This window comes from Hermetia illucens, chromosome 2 (genome assembly GCF_905115235.1).
Source record: "Hermetia illucens chromosome 2, iHerIll2.2.curated.20191125, whole genome shotgun sequence".
NCBI lineage: Eukaryota > Metazoa > Arthropoda > Insecta > Diptera > Stratiomyidae > Hermetia > Hermetia illucens.
In genome coordinates, this window is record NC_051850.1 from 111,127,861 (window position 1) to 111,152,925 (window position 25,065).

Consider the following 25,065-nt stretch of genomic DNA (forward strand, 5'->3'; position numbering starts at 1 on the left):
TACCCCAAGCTGGGTGAAGGGTAATTCCTCCGGATCGGGACTTTGCTCCCTATAAGTCCCGGCAGGGTTACTACTTTTACATGGTCATTCACTTTTGGCCTGTACTTTATCCTTCATCGTCTTTGGCATTGGTGGAGATCTCAAAGTTGATGAGCTTCTTTTGAATGGATCTCTTCCTTGTTCCTGGAGCACCTCCTGCTGTCGAGCATCTTGAACATGTGCGGTGAGTGTTGTCACGGTTTTTGTTGTCCAAAAAGCTGCTTTTAGTTCATCTTTGTTTGGTCTTGTTATTGGTGTTCTCGGTAAAGTCGTACTTCGCTTGAATACCTCCTTCTCCAGATCCAAATCACTTGTAGCGTTATATGCCAAGGTGGCCAAGTTATCCACCACCGAGGCACTGCGGTCGAGGGATATCGACGACCGGGAGCCCGCTTGCTCACTCCCAAAAGCCGCCGGTATTGGGGTTCCGAGCCCCTGCACCGTAAGTTTCCTCCTTCTCTCGTCTTCCATGGTGGTTTTATGTTCTGGGTATCCTTCCCATAGCCATTTTGGTCCGCGCACCAGAGATGAGCAAACACTAGCCCATGCACAATCAGAGAGGAAAAGTGCATAAACACATATTTACACATCAATAGGTATGCCCCAATCCGCCAGCCGGGGTCGCGCCTGATGGGAGATCTGGCCACTCCTCACAGGTTTGTCTGTCTGTCTGTCCGTCTGTCTGTCTGTCTGTCTGTCTGTCCGTCACACGCATTTTTCTCGGAGACGGTTATAGCGATTGATACCAAATTTGGTAGAAAGGTAGGAACTGTGAACGCTCACGCATACAGTGAATTACATCCTTTTACGTCGAATTTAAGGGGGATCCCCATACATGCAAAACGGGGGTGTACAATTTTTTTTCATCAAATATAGTCATGTGGGGTATCAAATTAAAGGTCTCGATTAGCACTTTTCAAAGCCGATCTTAGTTTTGACATTCGTTGGAAGGGTGGGGAGCGCGGGGGGTTGAAAGTGATCACTCCTTTAAGGGGCCATTCTCAGAAACTACTAAACCGAAAAATCTGAAAAAAATCAGGAGGCTGCCACTATATGGTGCCTGGGCTCCGAAATACCTCACATGCCGATATCTGTTTAAATAAAGTTAATAATAGTATATTACTACAGTTTTTTGTAATTGGCTAGAAACCCCCTTTAAGTTCATCCTAGTACCTTGAAATTTTGCAGGCTATAATATAGAGCATGATGTTACCAAGTTCGGTGGAAATCGCACTATTACTAACAAAGTTATAATACCTCAAATTTGTTGCTTCTTTGAAAATTGAAGACTATGAATGTCAATACCACCCGAAAGTGGATACTCTCACATAATATATGGATATATTACGTGCTACGTACTAAGAAATACACAAAACCTTTCGTACCTGAAGCGTCCAGCTTCCGGTTTCCCGACTTGTTAACGTTTGCTTCCTGATCGAGCGAAAGTTTGTACATACAAAACACACCGTGGACCGCTGGTTCTGCGGAATTGTTGCTGCTCTGGGGTATGTTTGGGGAAACTCTCCTGATAGGGAAGTTGACGCTGCTGGTTGATGGAGAAGATAAATTGATTTCGTTCAAGAGTGGCAGCTGGCTGAGTAGAATCTGTCCATGCTCTCTTGGGATGACTTTATTTAGCTTTCTTCCACATATTCTACGAAATTAAAGGTAAATTTAGATCGTTCATCGATTTACCAGAAAATTAGTTGATTGAGGCTGGCAGGATTGAACCAAAGTGCGGTACTACGGCCGACGAAACTGTTGCTCAATGGAAAACAAGTCGGGAAACCGGAAGCTGGACGCTTCAGTCGGGACGGTTTTATGTATTTCGTTTATAAAAACATTTGAGTGGACATTAGTACCTAACACGTAATATATGCATATGTTATGTGAGAATATCCACTTTCGCGTGATACAGACATTCAAAGTCTTGAAGCAGAACAGAAGCGATAACTTTGACCTATTACAACCTTGTTAGTAGTGCGCTTTTAAACAAACTTGCTTTATGTTATAGCCTACATTGCTGCAAAATTTCATGATTCTAGGATGAACTTAAGGGGAGCGGGTTAAAGCTAATTACTGAAAATTATAGTAATTTACTGTTATTAACTTTATTTGAACAGATATCGGTATGCAGGGTATTTCGGGGCCTAAGCCCACATAGTGGCAGTCTCTTGATTTTTTTCAGATTGGCTCTCGACCCAAGTACAAGTCAAACCTATGACCGGCTTCGAAAAGTACTAAAATTCTACGTAGAATGACGCAATTCACTGTATGCGTGAGCGTTTCCGAGAAAACTGCGTGTGACCAATTTTAATAATGTTTCGTTACACACAAAACCTTAAAAATTAAAAAAGTTAAATCGCGGAAATCCGGTCTAGGCCTGCCTTAATAAGGAACTCCAGACATCCCGGTTTTGCGTCTTCTTTTTCTACCATAGATATTGCCCTTATAGACTTTCCGGGTGGGATCATCCTCATCCATACGGATTAAGTGTCCCGCCAACCGTAACCTATTGAGCCGGATTTTATCCACAACGAACAATGGTGTGAACAATGATAACAAGCAACTGGCCGTTTTCAATGGTAGCAACAATGTTCATAAACATCGAAACTTCAACATTGCCGAACCTTCGGATGGAGGATTAAACGCAAGACAGCCATTATTGGAAAGTAATATGTGTCCGGATGGCTCAAGTGGTTAGACCGCTGGGTTGTCGTAACGGAAGGTCGCGGTTCAAATCTCACTTGTGGCGAGTGATTTGTTATCGTGACTGAATGTCGATTCAGCTATGAATAAGCACCTGAGTCTAATCAGGGTAATAATTTCGGGTGAGTGAAATTTTGACCACATTGCCTCCTGCAGGGTACTGTAATCCTGTTGGGTATTGTTACGGTCTTGAATAAAGTGCTCTAACACACTCCAAATGATTCAATCTGTTGCGTCAGCGATTATTATTATTATAATAGGGCTAAATGGCTGAGACGTGAAGTACCAGTGCGTTTCGTCCTTGCTAAGTTTGTGATATGCGGTGTAACTTTGAGAGGAGTATATTGTTGAACGTGTCGATAGTCAACTGGTAGCGAACCTGCAACAGTAAGGCATCATTGGAAACTATTTGAATTAGAAGTATCGCAACGGATTGTTTGATGTTTAGGGGCGTGGAAGAACAAACTTATATTAAATTTGAAAAATTCCAACCGCGTCATATTGGCAAATGGTGAAACGCAGTAGCCGTCTTCTTTATAATGACCTGCTTGCTTCTTCACAATTGAAGTATTTTAGTTTTGTCCCTTAAGTAATCCTTGCAATTGGACCTATTTGATTCGTAATTTGGAGGTAGTGATGCTGTCCATTCTAGACATTGGTTGCTACAGTGTGCGAAATTTGCTGTTCTGTCGGTATTTTCTCTTCTATTCCTGGCGTTTTGTAAATATTCTGGAAAAAATACTTTCTCAGTATTATTTCAGGCTAATAATTTGAGTTGAAAAAAACTAAGTATTAAAATGGCAAGGGAAACTTCTGGAAAAAAGTCAAATTGCAGTTTCAAAAGAAGCTGGACTTTCAAATAGTGAAATTTGTCGCCAAAATAATAGACCTGAGGAAGTGATAAAAAATTCCTTTAAATTGGGTGATAAACATGCCATTTCCACTTCAAATTTTCCGGAAACGTGAACATAATAATATTAATAATAATCGTTGCCGCAACAGTCCATATTGAATCAGGGCCTTGAAGTGTGTTAGAGCACTTCACTCAAGACCGAAACGGTACACTACAGTTACTGTAGGAGGCAATGTGGTCAGCATTGCGCTCGCCCGAGATTATTACCCTGATTTGACTTAGGTGACTGGTGTCCGACGTCAAATCCCAAATTCCACTGTCACTAGTGAGATTTGAACCGCGGCCTTCCGTACGATAGCCTTGTGCTCTTACCACTCAGCTATCCGTACACTAAGATAGGCTGCCTATAAACCAACATTTTCAAGGAAGAAGGCACTAAAAATGAGTTGAGCGCGTCAAAATTGTGTCAAAACTGCAATTTTCAATTAGAAAACATTGAATAAAATAGCTTTGAAGCACGAATAGAAGCATCAAATGGAAACAAGTCGGGTAACCGGAAGCTGTACCCTTTAGGTATGAAAGGTTTTGTGTACTTCTTATATAAAGTCATTCGCCTTATAGTACATAGCACGTAACATGTGTATATACATGGTGCGGCAGTATAACTTTCTTTTTTAAAATGCGCGCCACTCAGTTAGTTTATGTCATAGCGGAGCGCTAGTGGTCTCGTTCAAGAGGGGATACTGTAAAGTTTTGTCCCGACACGGTTCAGTCGCCATCATGCGTTGGAATAGTGAGGAGCGTGCCTTTGCCGTTGAGGTTTACTTTTCAAGCGGATGTTCGGTTATTGCAACACATCGTGAATTTCGGAATCGCTTTAATTTAGCCCCGTTGGCTCCCGTCCCAGACCGCAAATCAATTGTTACATGGGTCACTACATTCAGACAAACTGCAAGTGCGACAAAAGGAAGAACTGGAGTCCCTCGGCCCGTTAGATCATCTGAGAACATTGAAACAGTGAGAGTGTCAATGTTGCGATCGCCACGGCGTTCTGCGCGCAAACACGCATCTGCCCTTGGACTATCCGATCGTTCTGTGAGAAGAATTCTTCGTGATGATCTTCATTTTCATCCCTATAAGATGGCGATAGTGCAGGAACTTTCAGAACGTGACTTCAATTCTCAGATGAACGCGTGTGAGCTTCTTCTTGATGTCGTTCCCGAGGGTGCTATTGTTTTTTTAGCGATGAAGCTCATTTTCATTTGTGTGGGTCGGTTAACAAACAAAACATGCGCTACTGGGCTGACACCAACCCTCGAGAATTGCATCACAAGCCTTTGCATTCACCCAAAGTCACAGTGTGGTGTGCAATTTCCCCAGCTGGAATTATTTGTCCCTGGTTTTTTGAGGAAAATGAGGTTACAGTGACAGTGAATTCGGACCGGTATGTAAGCATGCTACAGAATTTTTTTTCCACCGTTTTGAACCGTCCAAGAACCCTACAAGATTTGAAGACCAACATCCAAGAAGAAATTGCCAACATAATACCTGCTATGCTAACAAGAGTCATGACAAACGCCAGAAATCGGTTTACGCAATGTATGGAGAATGAGGGACGTCACCTAACAGACTTGATCTTCAAAAGAATGTAAATAAAAACTTTGGACATGTACCCACATTATAAAAAATAAATAAATATTTTCCGATGCATACAATAGTTTTTATTGAGTTTTGAAAAAAGGAAGTTATGCTGCCGCACCCTGTATTATGCGAGAGTATCCGCTTTCGGGTGATATTGACATTGTCTTAAATTTGCGAAGAAACGGCAGCTTTGACCTATTATAACTTTGTTAGTAGTAGTGCCATTTTCACCAAACTTGGTAAGATCATGTTCTACATTGCAGCCCACATTACTGCAAAATTCCGCGGTGCTTGGATGCACTTAAGGGGGGTTATGCAACCAATTATCAAAAATTATGGTAATATACTATTATTAACTTTATTTGAATCGACATCAGTATTCAAGGTATTTCGGAGCATAGACATCATACAGTGGCAGCCTCTCGATTTTTTTCATATTTTTCGGTTGGGTGGTTTCTGAGAATGGGGCCGTTAGAGAAATGTTCACTTTCGACTCCTCCCACTCCCCACTTTTTCAACAAATGTGAAAACTAGGACCGGCATAAAAAAGTACTAATCAAAACCTTTTATTTGATATCCCACATGACTATATTTGGTAAAAAAAAATGTACAACCCCCTTTTGCATGAATCGATAATAATAATAATAATAATCGTTGGCGCAACAATCCATATTGGAGCACTTGAAGTGTGTTAGAGCACTTTATTCTAGACCGTAACGGTACACTGCAGTATACTGTAGGAGGCAATGTGGTCAGCATTGCGCTCGCCTGAGATTATTACCCTGATTTGACTCAGGTACTCATTCACAGCTGAGTCGACGGGTATCCGACGTCAAATCTGCCACCATTGAGATTTGAACCACGACCTTCCGTACGATAGCTTTGTGCTCTAACCACTCAGCTATGCGGATGAATGGATACCTCCCTTAAATTCAACGTAAACGGATATAACTCACTGTATGTGTGAGTGTTCACAGTTCCCATCTTTCCACCAAATTTAGTGTCAATCGCAACCACCGTCTCTGAGAAAAATTAGTGTGGAGGGCAGATGGACTGACAGACAGACAGCGAGTAAACCGATAAGTTTTGCTTTACACAAAAATAATGTTTTGTTTTGCACAAAATCTTAAAAACGTCAAAAAAGTCAGAGCCTACATTTTCTGACAAAGCTGTCAGATTCGATTATATAAATAAGTCTGGAAACCGGAAACTCGGCGCTTCAGGTATGAAAGATTTTGCTTGCTTCTTCTGTGAGTAAATTTGAGGGCAGAACCATCCCATTTGTACGTAGCCCGTTATGTATATGCATTTAGCATGTCACTTTAGTGTGATATTGATATTTAGCTACAGTAAATTTACACGGTAAAGTCAACATTGAGCTACTATAACTTTGTTAGTAATAGTATGATTTTGATCAAACTTGGGGATAACATACTTCATATTGTATTCTATACTACTACAAACTTTTAAAACTCTAGGACAGACCCACCAATGGTGGTTGGATTTGTACATAAAGACAAATCAATTAATCTACTGCAAAACAGAATTTTTCAAAAAATTTACAAAAGTGATGGCCCAACAACTTACTAGAAACTCAAAATTCTCAAAACTATTGATTATATTTCGATATTTTGACAATTAATTGTAGGGCGGCGGATGATAAAACACTGAAGGACGTTTGATCCCCGAAATATCATACGTATTTGTATACATTTCAAAATAATTTTAGCCAATGAAGGAAAATATCTACAAAGTCAGGCCTGTCACCTAAAATGTTGGCTAATTAATTATCTCCTAATCCAAACCATAAACAGTAGTTAGTAGTTTTCAGAATATTCTTAACTTTCCATACGAGTTGGAATATAAAGGAACTAAGTTATACAAGTCAACAAACTTAGACCCCGAAATACATCCAGCCGCAGGTGCTCAGAATGCAGGAGAGCCCTCAACGCCGATCGCGGATGAGGTTGATACAAACCAACCTGAACCACTGCTAGGCAGCGTAGGACTTACTCTCATAAAGCTTCCGCGAGAAAGAAAACGACATCATCATAACAAGTGAACTATAATATATCGAAATCACGGTGGTGTCGTCTAGGTTGATCATAGAATGGGCTTGGTAGTGCTAGGGGCTTGCAGAGAGTAAACCATCTAGAAAATAATGGAACACTCGGAGAAGTGAAAGGGATTCACACATATAGCTACATTTGCTGAGTATGAGCAAATGTCGAACGATCTGGTTCCGGTCCGAGAGCACTTCTGCTAAAAGTCACAGTAAGGGATTTTAAGATGAGGACTCGTGAATAGGATGGTCAGATGAGAAATGTGAAAGTATGTGTTTTACTCGAACCATTCGCTTAATTAAACATGGTGCTCCCGAATGTTGGGAACTCATACACTCTCAAAGAAAGGAGCATGGGCTCTATAGCGTGCCTGATATGCGTGAGTGCCACTTTCACGTTAGAAGGGCTGCTTAGTAACATAGTGGAGAGTATGCCTACTGTGACTACCAGGCAATATGCATAGAGAACAAAGGCGAATCGAGCTCCAAAAAGACTTTTCACAGAGTGGCCAATGGGTTATCGAAATGGACGGCGAATGCCTTCGAGGGGAACAGGGATCTGGAGGTTTACGTGATGGAGGAAGTGAGAGCGATAAAATCCTGACTAGAAAGAGCCGGTTTGACCTTGGATGAAGAAACAGAAACGATTTTAGTAAAGAACTGAAGAAGAAATGACACTTGGAAGGTGGAAATTGGTCGTCCCGAAACTGACTATCAAATATCTGGAGATGATGATTGATACCAATCTGATCTTTAGGGAACACTTAGGGTATGCAGTTAGTACACTTGTTATCTACACTTGTTAGTAAATGTTATCGAGTGGATGGCCGTAATAGTGTGACTCATTCTGCTTTACACGTCACCTGTGGAGGCGGTGGCGCTTGCAAATTATCAGAAAAGGAGGTAGCTGAATTCGGTCTACGGGTAGATGGTTCTTAGGGTTTGTTGCATTTAGTACTGTAGAAGAGGCAGTACCGGTAGTGGCGCGCATGATACCAGTTGTCATTCTGGTGAAAGAAATGAGTAAGTTGTACCATGCAAGCCATATCGGGAATACGATAAGGCCAGAGCTGCATAATCTAGCAACACAGATGAAACGAGTCCCCAGAAGATCGGTGAACCTACAGGCTCATTTCTAACACATAGAGCATTATATGTTGGACAATTTGCCAAATTATCCTGTATGCGGTGGAATAGGAGAAAAGAAATCTGAATCAACCGCTGGCATGGAGTGTGAGTCTAGATAATATAGTTACGGAGGCTGAGTTCGAAGGAAAACGTATTTGATGCATTGAACACAAAGAACGCTGGTTGTGGAACGCTATTTCATCTGAGTTGCGTTGATGGGTGACGCAACCCCATAGTATATTCACCATCGGCTGATAGCATTGATCCGAAATAATTAAATCGATCAGTTTCGGGCAGGTTTTTGCTATTGACAGTAATAGTACCTGTTTTATCGGGGCCCGTGGTGATAAACTATACTTCGGGTTTAGCCCGACACATGAGAGGATCATTCCATGAGGGGACAATTCCATTAGGGGATAATTCCATTTTTGGTTAAGTAGCTCGAGATCAGCTTTGCTATGAGCAGCGTGTAGATGTCCCATCTAACAGGGTCCACAACAAAAACAAAGAGAAGTGGTGAGAGGGCACTTCCATGATGAACTCCGACAGAAACACGAAGCTGTTTCTCTAAATCCAATGTACAATGAAGAGAGGTTCATCACGGTGTATCTTCATGTGTAACCGCGCAGCGTATATTGCGTCAGTAGTTAAGTATTTCTTGACGAACCTGGGTTAGTTTGCGAGTATATGAACAAGATTCCGAATATGGTTATCAAGAATGTGTTAGTCATAGTCGATGAAGCAGATGCCAACCATCTGCGACCACCATCGAACAATTCAATAGATAACAATATCTGTAGTCCTTCCTGGAATAATATCACATTGGGTAAACAAATCCCCGACCTTCCTGGAACATTATCACCATGGGTAATAAAAGTCTTAACCCATATAGTAATAAAGACCGCAGGTCATAGGGAAACATGTTTTGTATAGTTTCCCTGTGTTAAAGATAAGATATACGATAAGAACCATGGGTCATAAGGAAATATGTGTTGTATATTTCCCTATCGATTCATTAGTAAGTAAGACGTAGTATTTAAGGAGGTGTAGAAACGGAGATCAGGAGTTCCTCGAGTACTACCAGAGCGTAAGCACTCTGGCCCTCGTGAATAAAAAAATATAAAAACAAATACCGTCTTATGTGTTAACTTGTTCATGGAAGCCCTATTACCTATGCACGATGGGTAGTCTCGATATGGGAAATGCCTCTGATTTTGCTAGATGGAGCAAAATAAATCTTTAGGTAAATTAGGTCCCCTCAAATACCTAGTGCCTATCGTTATAAAATTTCTCGTCGAAATCTGAGTGAAATTATGCGATGTTTCCAACGATTAATTATTTGAAATAATAAAAGCTTGTTGTTTCTTTTTCGTTGGTGTGAATGTTTATTCTTGCAAATTCCGATATTTCGGGAACCACTTGTTCCCTTCATCAGTGTGTTTTGTTGTAACCGCCAGCGATCAAAAAATATAATATATATATAAAAAGACGGACGTTAGGTTGAAATGTTTAGTTATGGCAAACGCGGCTACTTGCAACCTTATCGGAAAGTGGTGCAGATTACACCAGGTCTATCATTCGTAGTCAGTGTCTTTTCATTGAAATAAATGAAGAGTCTCTCTTCGTTATCAAGCTTTAATAATTCATAATAATACAAAATATGTGATATAAATACAATTTCTTCCTTCAGGACCGTACAAATATTACGAAACAGGGAAGCTTACAAACTCATTAGCGAATCGATAGGCTTTGAAACGATTTGTCGTTAGAGCCAGCTCAATCAAATTCGTGCTCATTATGAGGTCTGCTGTGACATTTGCTTGAAGACTCCATGGCCCGCTCAGCCAGTCCTTGATTTTATAATTAATTGAAATGGCTCGCTCCCGAGTTGTAGAGACCTTGGCGACAAACTACTGCAAGGATTTTTTCTTATTATTTAATTATATAAACGGGATCTAATGGTTATTAGGAATCAGTTACGTCCCTTACCTATTTTCAGATTTCAAATGAGATATAAGATTTGTTTTCAATTTTTAAGATACTTACGGGAAAAGCTTCTTGACCCCTATTGAAGTGAAAAATGAATCCTTCGTTGTATGTCGGGGAATTCGACCTTCCTGAAAATATCAATCGCATTTGGTCCAATATTTTGGAGTCATTTCCAACTTTTCCAGCTCGGCCAAATGAGATCTGTTTCTAATATTGTAGAAAATTACGATAATGAAGAAAATTAGTATTTACATTCAAATAAAGACGAAATTATTAATTATGTAATGAAACTTTTGGATCAATTTAACTCAAAGTAGTAGATGTACAAGGAATGATTAGTTTGACAATGTATCTAGTCAGTGATGTCTATTCGTATCAAACGATTAGTGTTCGAATCACAAAAATAACTATGTAAGCAGTAAGCTAAAATTAATAAGTGTATCGACACATTGGTCTACTTTCGCACAAAACAATTACAATATCAACATGTGTGTGTGTGTGTGTGTATGGTGGGGAGAAGCTACAGCTTCTGAGCACTCAGGCCGTGTTGGCCCATTTTACTCGCGTCCCCCGTCTAACGGAATATTCCGGATTCGTTAACGTATCGTAGGATTTCCGTTAGTGGATGTGATGCTACCCGTCGTAATTGGAGAACATCGGCACCAAAGATCTGATGCCTGATGCGTCCATAGGCGGGGCATTCACATAGGAAATGCTCCGTGGATTCCGCTTCCTCATTACAGGAGGGACACGTATCATCTTCGGTAATTCCTATTCTGAACATATGCCCAGCTAGTGAATTATGGCCTGTCAGAATGCCCACAATACACCTGCAAGTCCTCCTGGTTTTCAACAGGGTAAACTTTGCGGTACGTATGTTGGGTTCTGGCAGGAAAAGTTTGGTGTGTCGAGCAGCATTTAGGCTCTGCCACCTGTCATTATGGGAAACTTGTTCCTAGCCAATGCTACTGATACCCCAATTGCTGGCTCCGGTCCCGGCATAGGGGAGATTGACCCCTCTTTCGCTAAAGCGTCCGAGATTTCATTTCCCTCTATGCCACAGTGACCAGGTACCCAGAGTAGTTCTACCGTATTAAATCTAGACATAGAGTTCAAATGGTTTCTGCATTCCTGAACGATTTTCGAGGTGATCAAAGGACTGCTCAATGCCCTCAGTGCAGCTTGACTGTCACTGCAGATTGCGATGCGCCTACCCTTCAACCGCTCGTCAATCACCCAGTTTGCCACCCTTAGGATCGCATAAACTTCGGCTTGAAAAACCGTTGCATATTGTCCCAAAGGGAAAGCCCACTTCTCGTTTTTATTCGAGAGGTAGACTCCGGCTCCAGACCCCTCTTCTGTTTTTGAGCCATCGGTGTAGAAGACTTCCGTATATCCCTCCACGCATTCCTCTGGGTCTTCCCAGTCCTCTCTACGCTTTAGGGTAACTACATATCTTCTACCAAACAGATGTATAGGGACACGAGAATCGGAAGGCATTGTAAGAACTGGATTCAGTCCTCCCAGTAACTCTTCCAATGCTCTGTGCCCCCCACATCCGTTGTTTTCCCATAGATCTAACCGAATTAGCCTATGAGCTGCTCTCATTGCAGTGCTTTGAATAAATATATCCAGGGGCTGCAAATTGAGTAGTGCATTCAGAGCTGCGCCGGATGTCGTGCTCATGGCACCAGTGATACCCAGACAAACAGTTCTTTGCAGTCTGGCTAGTTTACAGTGAAAACCTTTTTGTCTCACCTTAACCCACCACACTACGGATGCATATACGAACATCGGCCTAATGATGGCAACGTATATCCACATTACCACATGAGGCCTTAGTCCCCATGTCGAGGCAAAGGTCCGTCTGCACAGCCCATAAGCTGTGAGAGCTCGTTTCATCTTTACCTCTACATGTTTGTTCCAAAGAAGTTTTTTATCTAGAGTAACCCCCAGGTATTTCACTTCTTCGGAGAGTTGAAGGGTAGTACCCCTCATCTCAGGGAGGCAAAGTCCATCCAGTTTTCTCCTTTTTGTGAATAAAACCATTGTGGTTTTATTTGGATCAACTGACAAACCATGTCTAAGGCACCAGCTGTCTATCAAATCAACGGCACGCTGTATATTCCTACACACCGTTCCAAGATCCCGATCAACAATATCAACATAATAGCAGTTCAAAAAAAATGCTGAACGTGCGCTTGTGCCAGAAATGAATCAATAGATCATGTAAACAAAAATGTGTAAATTGTAAATTGCTTAGTTATAAGATTTCTTGTATAAAAACGAAGTGATAGTAATAAACCGGGCCACAAGCCAAAGAAAAGTGAAAAGCAGTATTTTCTTCTTGCTTCCTTCAGCGTACAATAATTTGAGGATTATTGTACCTATCCCGGCAGCCATCAACAATTTAAAAATTGTTGAATAGATATCAATTTAAGGATTGATATCTGCCCATTTTTACAATTAGTTTGCATTTCTATATTTATTCTGTATTTCTGTCTATATTTATTTTTGTGTCCGGATGGGTCAGAGATTACGGCGCTAGGGTGTTGTACGGAGGGTCGCGTTTCAAATCCGACATCCGTCGGATTACAGTATGAATGAGTAGCTCGAGATTCCAAATTTCTTTGATTTTCCAAGCCATTGGCTTATACTTCATCTTCTTCTCCACGTATTCCCGTTCAATGTTCCTATTAGGGAGGATAGCAATAACATAAGCGAAGCGATTCGTGTTGTCAACTAACTGTCAGGCTTGTTGTGCGCTATATGGTGATCAATTAAAACTTCATCAACATCATCAACGGGGCAACAACCGGTATCCGGTCTAGGCCTGCCTTAATAAGGAACTTCAGACATCCCGGTTTTGCGCCGGGGTCCACCAATTCGATATCCCTAAAAGCAGTGTGGCGTCCTGCTCTATGCCATCGCTCCATCTTAGGCACGGTCTGCCTCGTCTTCTTTTTCTACCATAGATATTGCCACTCTCACTTGATGGTCAGAGGGGATTCTGGGTGGTGTTGTTATTCGAGCTCGGAATACCATGCCAAAGAGATAGTGATCCGAGCCTATATTGGCCCCCCTGTTCTGACATTGACCCAGGCTGAGAGGTGGCGGCATTCGATCAACACGTGGTCAATTTGGTTGAAAGTGGTCCCATCTGGAGAGGCCCATGTATGTTTGTGGACCGCATTCCGCGCAAACCAGGTACTTCCAACAACCATTTCGTGTGAAATTGCTAATTGAATAATCCGCAGTCCGTTATCATTTGTATTTTGATGTAAGCTATGGAAGCCCACGTATGATTTTGCTATCATGTCTGGGACAGGCTTCGAGGGTTCTTTCTACTGCCTCGTAGAAGGTATCCTTCTCCGCCTCTGCAATCTCCTCTGTAGGGGCGTGAACGTTAATGAGGCTTATATTTCTAAATTTGCCTCGCAAACGTAGAGTGCATAGCCGTTCGCTTATGTTTTCAAAGTCGATAACAGCGGGTTTCAGGTTTTGGCTGACTAAGAAACCTACTCCGAGCGCAAGGTTTACTGGATGGCCGCTCTAATATATTGTGTAAAGAGTCTTCTCCTGGAACGCATCTCCTGTAACGCTGTTACATCAGTCCGATATTGGGACAGGGTATCGGCTAGCTGCTCAGCAGCTTCATCTCTGTGTAGGGAGCGCACGTTCCATGAGAAAATGCGCAAATCGTTATTCCTTTGTCGTTGCCGGGTTCGTCGTTGTGTAATCCGTCCAGTCCGAGGCTCCTGTTGTGGCTTCGTAACAAGCTGTTTTCCGTGTAGGGTTGTCAGCTCTACCTAACCTGGAGGTACTGTCTGGAGAAATCCGAAGTCGTTGTGCTGACCATGGAGAGGGTTCCCACAGACCTCACTATTCAGGTTGGTAAAACTATGGTCTGATTAGGCGTCAGCATAAAGTTGCATAATTCGGCAAGTCCTCACACGATCTTCTCGCGGTGGCCGCTGGAAACCATGATGAGGATCGACGATCCAACGGGGACTGACGAACCCCCCACGAAATAGATCATGCTGAGGGTGACGCAGATAAATCTGCAGCACTCGAAGTGTGCCTCGGCTAATCTGCTTGTCTTCCTCCTTAGAGGAGGCGTCGAAGGCGACCGAACCATCAAAGGGCTCCAAAGCAAATATTTTAACTTATTCCACAGGGTGGATTTTACAACTAGCGCAAAGTGGAAGACCGGCGACATGTTGCAAGGTTATGACACAGTATTCTTTACCGATGGATCAAAGATGGTCTGTGGAGTTGGCGCGGTGGTTTTCTCGAATACACACAGTGTATTCGAGTCGTATGGTCTCCCAGGTTTCGCCAGTGTTTTCTAAGCGGAAGTACTGACGATGGCTGGAGCGAGATTCGAGCCCCAAGAGTAACATGGCCATTCTGACCGACAGCCAAGTGGTCATCAAGGCCTTTTATTCAGCGACGACATCCTCTAGGCTGGTGGGGCAGTGCAGAGACGCGCTGAATAATCTGGGCGGCACGCTCAAGGTCACCCCCTTCTGGGTTTCCTGGACATACGAGCATAGAGGGGAATGAGTGTGCTGACGGATGGGCCAGGCGGGGCTATGCTTTTGGCAGCGCTTTGGCGGTTACAGTCCGTGTCTCGCTGGCGGCTGTCAAAGGCGGAGTCTACTCACACTACTTAGCAGCCGGGGGCCTCAAATGATGAAGGCTTGCTCGCTGTGCCAAATCAAGAAAGATTTGGCCCGCTTATAACATAGCCCGATTACAAGAGCTCCTGTGCCAGGCGCGTGCAAATGCATTCAAGATTATGACGGTCTGCACTAGGCACTAGTCCATAGAGGACCATGCCGCCAGGCTCGGCATACCCATATCATTCGCATTGCTGAAGCTGCGGAGAAGGGGGGAGGGGGGAGAAACCCTCATGCACTTTCTCTGCGATTGGCCAGTTCTAGCTAGAGCCAGATTACGGACACTGGGTAAACCATTCTTTGGGTACCTCGGAGAGATTTCTAGCTGCAGGGTGGGAGAGCTGCTTTCCTTCGTGAATGTTACGGGTTGGTTCTGAAGATCTGAGCCGGCTGGACGCTGCTTTCCTGCTTTTATAACAGCAATCACAGTTTTAAGAGTTTGTGGCATCAAACCGGGGCACTACAGCGCTATTTGGGCTCCTCGGAGTGGCCACTGATACCAACCTACCTACCCATGGCCTTGTCGAATCCAGCGGTGAAATACTTCGGAATCATGATAGACGATTCTGCGAGGAGATTCGTAACACCGCAGTTGAGGCTTCGACTGGAATGTTTGCGATTTGCCGACTAATGTCCTATGTCAGAGGTCGCTCATTTAGCAGGCGTCGTTTGCTGATGAGCGCGATTCATTCCATCCTTTTTTACTTCCTCAGTAAGGAAATGTACCGCAAGCGCCCAGCGCAAGTACAAGGAGTTTTGTCCGCCTATCGTACCATCTCGGAGCCAGCTGTAAGCTTGTGAAGAGACCTTTCGAACTCTCTGCGCATGGCACCAATCTCAGGAAAAAGAAGCGAGGGTAGATGGATCACGCATCTCATGAAAGACGTTCAGTCGTGGTTCAATCGAAAGCACGGTGAGATTGCCTATTACCTAACCCAGGTGCTCAACGGACACGGCTGTTTTCAATCTTACCTGCATACAATCGGGAAATCACGGTCCCCCGACTGCATTTATTGCAAGGGTGAGATGGATAATGCCTGCCACACCTTTTTCTTCTACAGAAGTTGGGAGAGGAGGGTATTCAAATTGTTCGGGTGCCTGAGTTTCTAAGAACGGGTCCTCTTTTGGAGTCCCGCACTCCTTTGCAACCAATGAAAGTCTCACCAGTAATTTTCAAATGGCGTATTCCTAATTTTAAACTTATTAAACCAACCAATCTCGCGTTAAATTCACAAAAATCCCTTTGAAACGGGAATTTGTTTATAGGTTTTCATATGAAGCATCACTCTGGAAAGTTTGATGGAAATCCTACTATTTTTAACAAAGTCATAGTTGGTAAAAGTTGCCTCTTTCACGTCAAATTATTACGCCTTAAGAGACAGAATTTCAATATCACATTGAACTGAATATCAGGTATATTCAACCTATATATACTGCGAGCTATATTTAAATGGATCCACCCTGCACCTAAATATTCTTTCTTAAAAATTCAACAAAGCACCTAGTTTCGGACTTTTTTTATTAATTAAAGAATGTTTAGCTTTACTTGAATAAATATCGCTATGGACAGTATTTTGAAGCTTGCCTTTATCATATATGGTTGTGCAGGGGTTCGCCGTTCCAGTCTTTCTACTAAATCCCGTACCAATGTATTATATATAACCGTTTCGAAGTCGGGTATGAGTGACACACAGATAGACAGAAAACCATTTTCCTTTTTATAAAACAATTTCATTTCTCAGAATATTTATTTTTATAACACAACCATTTAAGGTTAGGCTATTATGCAGTTATTGAATTTATTTTAAAGGAGGAATAGGTTGGTTTCCGTATTCGGCTGGTAAATTAATTATGAATCAGAAGTAACTACACATTCTTCTTCTTCGTCTGCCTCTGTTTCGTTGCTTTCTGATGCCTCTTCAAACGAGTCGTAAAGACCATCCATTAGTACGTCATGCTCTTGGATTATCTTAACATATGTGCAATCCGGGGAGTTTTCAAGGTGTTTTTCCCAAGGGTTGGCTCCATCTGTCCAATCGGACTGATTTAGCCCACAACTGTAACATTGCACATTGTCACCTTGGCCTGTGTAGAAGAAACCAGCCATAGCGAGGTCAACTCTCATTTCCGTCAAGTTCCTTGGTGCCAACTGAAAGGATGTTATCTTTGATAGTAAATCTTGATCAGTTAAATCGATTAATTTGTGTTTTTTTAGAATTTCAACGTATTTGCAATTTGGGGAATTTGTAACATGCTTTTGCCAGGGATCATCGAGTTCACTCCATTCGGAAATAGTTGTACCGCAACTACGGCATAATACTTGGTCACTGGATCCAGTGTACACGAAGCCAGCCATGGCGTATCTTCGAGCTGCTTTCTTTAGCATTCCCGGCGCTTTGTTATATGATTCTAGATTCGTTGGCAAATCTTGTTGGTGCATAGCGTCCATAATTCCGTGTTTTTGAACAACACGTAGGTACTCACAATCTGGCTGGAGCTTAGAATGTTCTTCCCAAGGATTAGTGGCTTCTGTAATATCGGATAAGATTAGGTTACAACTCCGGCAGTGCACTTGATCGGAACGGCCTGTATAGAAGAAACCTGCCATTGCATATTGTCCCGTGTTTTTCTTCAAAACTTCGGGAGATTTCTCATAAGATACAATTTTCGCTGCCAAATCTTGGCTACCTGCACCATCTAGTAAGTCATATTTCACCACCAGTTGAACGTATTCACAATCCGGTTTGGATTTGAAGTGCCATTTCCAAGGATCCACATTTTCAGGAAAATTTTCATAGGTCTCTTCACAGCTACAACATTTGATTTGGTCCCCATGGCTAGTATAGTAAAATCCCGACATAGTGAGTCTTGGTGCTACCGCCTTCAATGATTTCGGGGCCTTATCGTAGGATTTTGAAACAAACGATAAAGACTCAGTAAGATTACATTTCCTTTCCAAGTCGAGTCGTGCAGATTGACCGGGTGTGTACTTTGTTATTATCTTCAAGTACAGACAATCCGGTGAAGCTCTCTGATGGGAATCCCATGGGTCGATGTCGCCATCAGGGACGTTCACTGTTGTTTCACAAGTCTCACAATGCACTTCATTATTCTCTCCAGTATATAGAAATCCAGCGGCTACAAACCATTCCGATCTATGTTTTATGTGCTTTGGTGCATTTTTGAAAGTTTCGAGAGCGTGGGCCACACCTTTCGAGCTGATTGCCATAATTTCGCGATTGAACTTATCACTCTGTTGTTTTAACAAAACTGTTGCACCGTCAATCGCTAGCATTCTTTTTATATGTAGATATTTGAAATGTAGAAAACCTATTGAAAATCGGATCACTGACTCGTATGCCAATATCAGCACGTTATCTGTGATAGAGTATTACTGCGCTATTAATATAAACTTTGCTCAATTGATAGCAGGTCCACAAGTTTTATGGGATTCCCCGAACAGAATCGAATTAAATCTCCTCCATTATTGTTGATATTAAGTTTGTGTAAGGCCAAGTCAATCTTTAGCCCTCAATGGGAACTTTTCGCTTTTTAAGGTTTTGTGTAAAACGAAGCTTTAATAAAATATGTCTGGCTGGTCCGTCCTTTCGTCTATCAGTCTGTCATACCAATTTTATTATAAATAAATTAATAATTAATAAATATCTTTTTCATGTTCTGGTAATACTTAGCGTCTCCATTACACTCCTTCCAATTTCCTATTGCCCACCCTGACATTTAGTCACGACTTAGAAATGGTAATTCTTATTTTTTTAACAATTTAATGTACAAGACCCGTTCACCTTTTAACTTCAGCCAAAACGCTAAACTCCATTTAAATATTTTCAGTTTTTAATATAGAAACTCTCTAATATTCCTAAAATTATCATTGGCGGTTTTCTGCTGCTTCATCATATTTTGCACGGCTCAGTGATGGATCTGATTATGCTGTATGCCCGAAATGCATTTTTAAGGCTTTGTGTAAATACAAAACCTTATTAAAATCGGTTTACTGTCTGTCTGTCCGTCACAGGCATTTTACTCGGAGACGGTTATAGCTATTTACACTAAATTTGGTAGACAAGTGGGAACTGTGAACGCTCACGCATACAGCGAGTTACATCGTTTTATGTAGAATTTAAGGGGGAGTCCCCATACATGCAAAAGGGGGGTGTACATTTTTTTTTCATCAAATATAGTCATGTGGGGTATCAAATTAAAGGTCTCGGTTCGTAGTTAGTTTTTACTTTCGTTGGAAAGGTGGGAAGTGCGGGGGGTTGAAAGTGATCATTTCTTTAAGGGGGCATTCTCAGAAACTACTCAACCGAAAAATTTGAAAAAAATCATGAGGCTGCCACTATATGGTGCCTAGGCTCCGAAATACCTTCCACACCAATATCTGTTCAAATAAAGCTAGTAATAGTATTATACTATAATGTTTAGTAATTGGCTGCAAAACCCCCCTTAAGTTCATTCTAGCACCACGAAATTTTGCAGTAATGTAGGCTAAAATATACCAAGTTTACCAAGTTTGGTGGAATTTGCACTATTACTAACAAAGTTATATTACGTCAAAGTTGTTGGTTCTTTGAAAATTCAATATCATCCGAAAGTGGATACTCTCACATAATACAGGGTGCGGCAGCATAACTTCCTTTTTTCAAAACTCAATAAAAACTATTGTATGCATCGGAAAATATTTATTTATTTTTTATAATGTAGGTACATGTCTAAAGTTTTGATTTACTTTGTTTTGAAGATCAAATCTGTTAGGTGACGTCCCCCATTCTCCATACATTGCGTAAACCGATTTCTGGCGTTTGTCATGACTCTTGTTAGCATAGCAGGTATTATGTTGGCAATTTCTTCTTGGATGTTGGTCTTCAAATCTTGTAGGGTTCTTGGACGATTCACATAAACACGGGATTTCAAAAAACCCCATAGAAAAAAATCACAAGGGGACAGATCGGGAGAGCGTGCCGGCCGTTCCAAATCGCCTCTAATTGAGATAAGGCGCTCTGGAAAGTGTTCCCTCAAAACAGCCATCGATGCTCTTGAAGTGTGTGCTGTTGCACCGTCTTGTTGGAACCAAGTGTCCCCAAATCCAAATTTGCTAGCCGTGGAAAAAAAAAAATTCTGTAGCATGTTTACATACCGGTCCGAATTCACTGTCACTGTAACCTCATTTTCCTCAAAAAACCAGGGATCAATAATTCCAGCTGAGGAAGTTGGGTTGGGGAATTTAGGTGAATGCAAAGGCTTTTGATGCAATTCTCGAGGGTTGGTGTCAGCCCAGTAGCGCATGTTTTGTTTGTTAACCGGCTCACACAAATGAAAATGGGCTTCATCGCTAAAAAAACAATAGCACCCTCGGGAACGACATCAAGAAGAAGCTCACACGTGTTCATCCGAGAATTGAAGTCACGTTCTGAAAGTTCCTGCACTATCGTCATCTTATAGGGATGAAAATGAAGATCATCACGAAGAATTCTTCTCACAGAACGATCGGATAGTCCAAGGGCAGATGCGTGTTTGCGTGCAGAACGCCGTGGCGATCGCAACATTGACGCTCTCACTGCTTCAATGTTCTCAGGTGATCTAACGGGCCGAGGAACTCCAGTTCTTCCTTTTGTCGCACTTGCAGTTTGTCTGAATGTAGTGACCCATGTAACAATTGATTTGCGGTCTGGGACGGGAGCCAACGGGGCTAAATTAAAGCGATTCCGAAATTCACGATGTGTTGCAATAACCGAACATCCGCTTGAAAAGTAAACCTCAACGGCAAAGGCACGCTCCTCACTATTCCAACGTATGATGGTGACTCAACCGTGTCGGGACAAAACTTTACAGTATCCCCTCTTGAACGAGACCACTAGCGCTCCGCTATGACGTCAACGAACTGAGTGGCGCGCATTTTAAAAAAGGAAGTTATGCTGCCGCACCCTGTATGTGCATATATTACGTGCTACGCGCTAAGAAATACACAAAACCTTTCGTACCTGAAGCGTCCAGATCCCGGTCTTCCGATTTGTTAACGTTTGTTTCCTCATTGAGCGAGAGGGTGTACATGCAAAACATGCCGTGAACCGCTGGTGCTGCGGAATTGTTGCTGCGCCTGGAGGCATGTTTGGGGATACTCTCCTGATAGGGAGTTGACGCTGCGCGATTTTTGGTTCTTAAAGGAGACAAGTTGATTTGAGTTTCTCATTCCGTTCAAGAGTGGCAGCTGGTTGAGTAGAATCTGTGCATGCTCTCTTGGGACGACTTTATTTAACTTTTGACCACATACTCTACGAACTGAAAGGTAAATTTAGATCGTTTATCCATTTATCAGAAAATTTGTTGATTTAAAGGTTGGCAGGATTGAACCAAACGATAAAACTGCTGCTCAATGGAAAATAAGCCAGGTATGAACGATTTGTGTATTTCTTTTATAAAACCATTTGAGTGGACATTTGTCCCATTAGTACCAACACGTATATGCTATGCGAGAATATCCACTTTCGCGTGATACTGACATTCAAACTCGTGAAGCAGAACGGAAGCGACGACTTTGACCTATTACAATTTTGTTAGTAATAGCGCGCTTTTCACCAAACTTGCTTTATAATTTTTTTCAGACTTTCGGTTGAGTAGTTTCTGAGAATGGCCCCTTAAAGAAATTATCACTTTCAAACCCCCGCACTCCCCGTCTTTCCAATAAATGCCAAACCTATCACCGGCTTCGAAAAGTACTAAACGAGAGCTTTCATTTGATATATATGACTATATTTGGAGAAACTAAAAATTTGCACCCCCCTTTTGCATGATATGATATCAAAATCATACTTGGGGGATTTTAACAGCCAAGTAGGGAAGGAGCCCGTATTCAGGTGATACACTGGTTTCCATCGCTTACACGAAAAAACAAATGATAACGGACTGTGGATTATTCAATTAGCAGCGTCACACGAAATAGTTGTTGGAAGTACCTGGTTTGCGCGGAAAGCGGTCTACAAACATATATGCGCCTCTCCAAACGGCACCACTTTCAACCAAATTGACCACGCCACCTCTCAGTCTTGATGAATGTCAGAACATATAGGGGGGCCAATATAGACTCGGATAACTATCTCGTTGGCATGGTGCTCCGAGCTCGAATAACACTGAAGTCATCCAAAACACAGCCCTCCGCAACACCTATAAGAGGGAAATGGAACCGCAATCAACAGAGGACTTGGAGATGAAGCATCAACAAATGATCTTCACAACCACCTGAAGAACGTTGTCATCGATACGGCCACAAACATACTTGGCCCCCGCCGCAAAAGGAGTCGGAACGGCTGGTTTGACGATGAATGTAAGCTAGCAACGGAACGGAAGAATGCAGCATACCGAGTAATGTTGCATTCTCAAAGAACGCAGGCACGCGCAGAGACTTATCACGAACTCCGTCGAGCGGAGAAGCGACTTCACAGACGGAAAAAGGAAGCCTGGGAGAACCAACAAGTCTGTGGACTAGAAAAGTACAGGGAGCAACCGAACCAGGCGCGCAAGTTTTACCAACAAGTCAGCAGGATGAAGCCTTATACAGCTCGATGCTCATCCTGCCGAGACAAAGAGGGAAATCTGATTTCCGACAGAATGGGCATATTGGAGCGATGGGTTGAGTACTTTGATGAGCTACTGAACAACCAGAGGTTCCGCCAACTGAAGACGACGGAAAAATACTGCTATACTGCTATACTGCTAATACTATAGGAGAAACAGTCGGTGCAATTCATCGGCTAACAAATCATAAGTCGCCAGGAGCCGATGAATTACAGCCGAATTGGTTAAATATGGAGGCGACCAGTTACACCAAGTGGTTCATCAGCTTGTGCTCAAGGTATGGGACAGCGAATCAATGCCTGACGATTGGCAACGAGGCATTATCTGTCTCATACATAAAAAGGGAGATATAACACAATGCAGAAATTAAAGAGGTATCACGTTGTTGAGTACCATCTATAAGATATTCTCCGCTATCTTGCTAGGCCGGATAGCCCCATACGCCCAGAACATCATTCGCCCATACCAAAGAGGCTTCACTCCAGGCAAATCAGCAACAGATCAGATTTTCTCTGTGCGGCAAGCGATGGAAAAACTGTTGGAATATGGACAACTGTTGCACCATCTATTCATCGACTTTAAAGCCACGTATGATAGTGAGGTGACTCATTGGGCGCGACCTAGAAGTGTGTAATCGATATTGTGATAGAAAGTGCAAGCTTTATATTACATATGCGGAACATACTTATCGGTCAGTATTGTGTTGTAAAATGCTGAGTGTTTGCATAACAGCACTGACCTCTTAATCATGTTTTGAGGTAATCGTGGGTCGGGAAATGAGAATAAGAAAGTTGGTTAAGGTAGGTCTAGAATAAGCATAAGGAAATGTTAGAGTTAGTCGATTTTTAAAAGCGAACCCGCAAGGTAGGGAAAGTTTAAGTAATGTAAAGTAACGTAAACGTAAGTGTAAGTGTAAATTAAGTGTAATGAATAATAAATTTAAGTGTTATAAATAATAAAATTGCATTAGAAACGGAACTAAAGAGTTTGAGTGTTAAAAAGAAGTGGATAGTGAAAGTGGAGGTCACGACATTTGGCGCAGCCGGTATTAGGTAAGTGTTTTTATATTCCTGATTTTACATAAATTATAAATTATATAATTGAATAATTGAGTGAATCCTGCGTGGGGAAGTTAGTGTGCCGTTAAATTTAGTGTGATATTAAATTTATTGTGACGTTGAATTGTTGCACGCAGGTTATTGTGCCATTGTGGAATCCTGAGGGTGGGACTAAATGACCAACGTATTGACAAAAGAGGAGCTTGCTCTTTTTCAATCGCTGCAAGTCGAGAAAGGTTTGCGGGCGGACACTATTGCTCAGCTGAAAAAGGATCAGGCAGAAACAATCAAAAGCCTTTTCCTTTTTGCGGAGCAAACAGAAACCGAGGGCTCGGGGGGAGCAAGTAAATATAAAGAGTGCGGTGGAGGTTGTGGATACTCTACTATCTAGCCTCCTAGAAAGTGTACAGCATAGGGAGGAAGGATTGGGGGGGAAATTAGCGCAAAGAGATAAAGACTTGGAACAATTAAGCAAGATAGTGAGTGAACTAAAGCGACAATTAAGGGAAGCAGAAGAGTGCAACGTGGAAGTGGAAAAGCAGCTAGACAGAAAAGCGTAAATATTGAACAAGGTGTTCGGGGAAGTAAAGAATTGAATAAATACGAAAGGAGGAAAAGTTTCAGTGGCGTGAGTGGAACAGAAAGTGCTGGTGTCACTTCATTGAAAACGCGCGCAAATGAAGTAGAGGCTAGGTCCAGAAACGAAATTAACAAAATGGCTCCGGTAGGGAATGATATATATGATAGGGTCATGGATATGGTGATAAAGTTTGTTCCTTCTTTTTCGGGGGAAAGATCACCCTTCCTCGTTTCGGAACTATCTAAATTTTTAGACTGCGTGACGGAGCATTATGAGCGATTACCAGAGGAACAAAAGGTTTTTCTGTTTAGTTGCATCAAATACAGGCTGACAGGGGATGCCTACTATTTGATATCCACGGCGGGCTGTAGAACAATCAGAGATTTGGAATTGACTCTGAGCAATGCGTACGTCCCAAAGAGATCATTAGATGAGCTTCGAGATGAACTTAGAATGTGGAGACAGCGGCCCGGAGAGGAATTGGAGGAATATGCGCAGCGGGTTAGCTTACTGCTAAAACGGACGCAGGATGCCATTAGCGTGAAGTATCCTGGGGGTGATGAAGGTCTTAAAAAAGAATTTGAGCGCGATTGTATCGGTTCTTTTAAGGTAGGTGTATTGAATGATGGTACAAGAGGGCATCTGGTGGGTAGAAGTTTCAAGACATTGGAACAAGCTTAAGCAGATGCCATTTGTTATGAGGACGACTGCCGAAGGCTTTTAGGTTATTCGCG

The 25,065-nt window shown here is 42.2% G+C and overlaps 1 protein-coding gene across 1 annotated transcript; it reads right to left on the bottom strand.

Moving 5' to 3' along the window:
• Window positions 1–16,952: 16,952 nt before the first annotated feature.
• On the bottom strand, window positions 16,953–18,398 carry LOC119648532 (baculoviral IAP repeat-containing protein 1e-like). Its single transcript, XM_038050300.1, has one exon. The coding sequence runs from the start codon at window positions 18,396–18,398 to the stop codon at window positions 16,953–16,955; it is 1,446 nt and encodes a 481-aa protein (XP_037906228.1).
• Window positions 18,399–25,065: the final 6,667 nt, after the last annotated feature.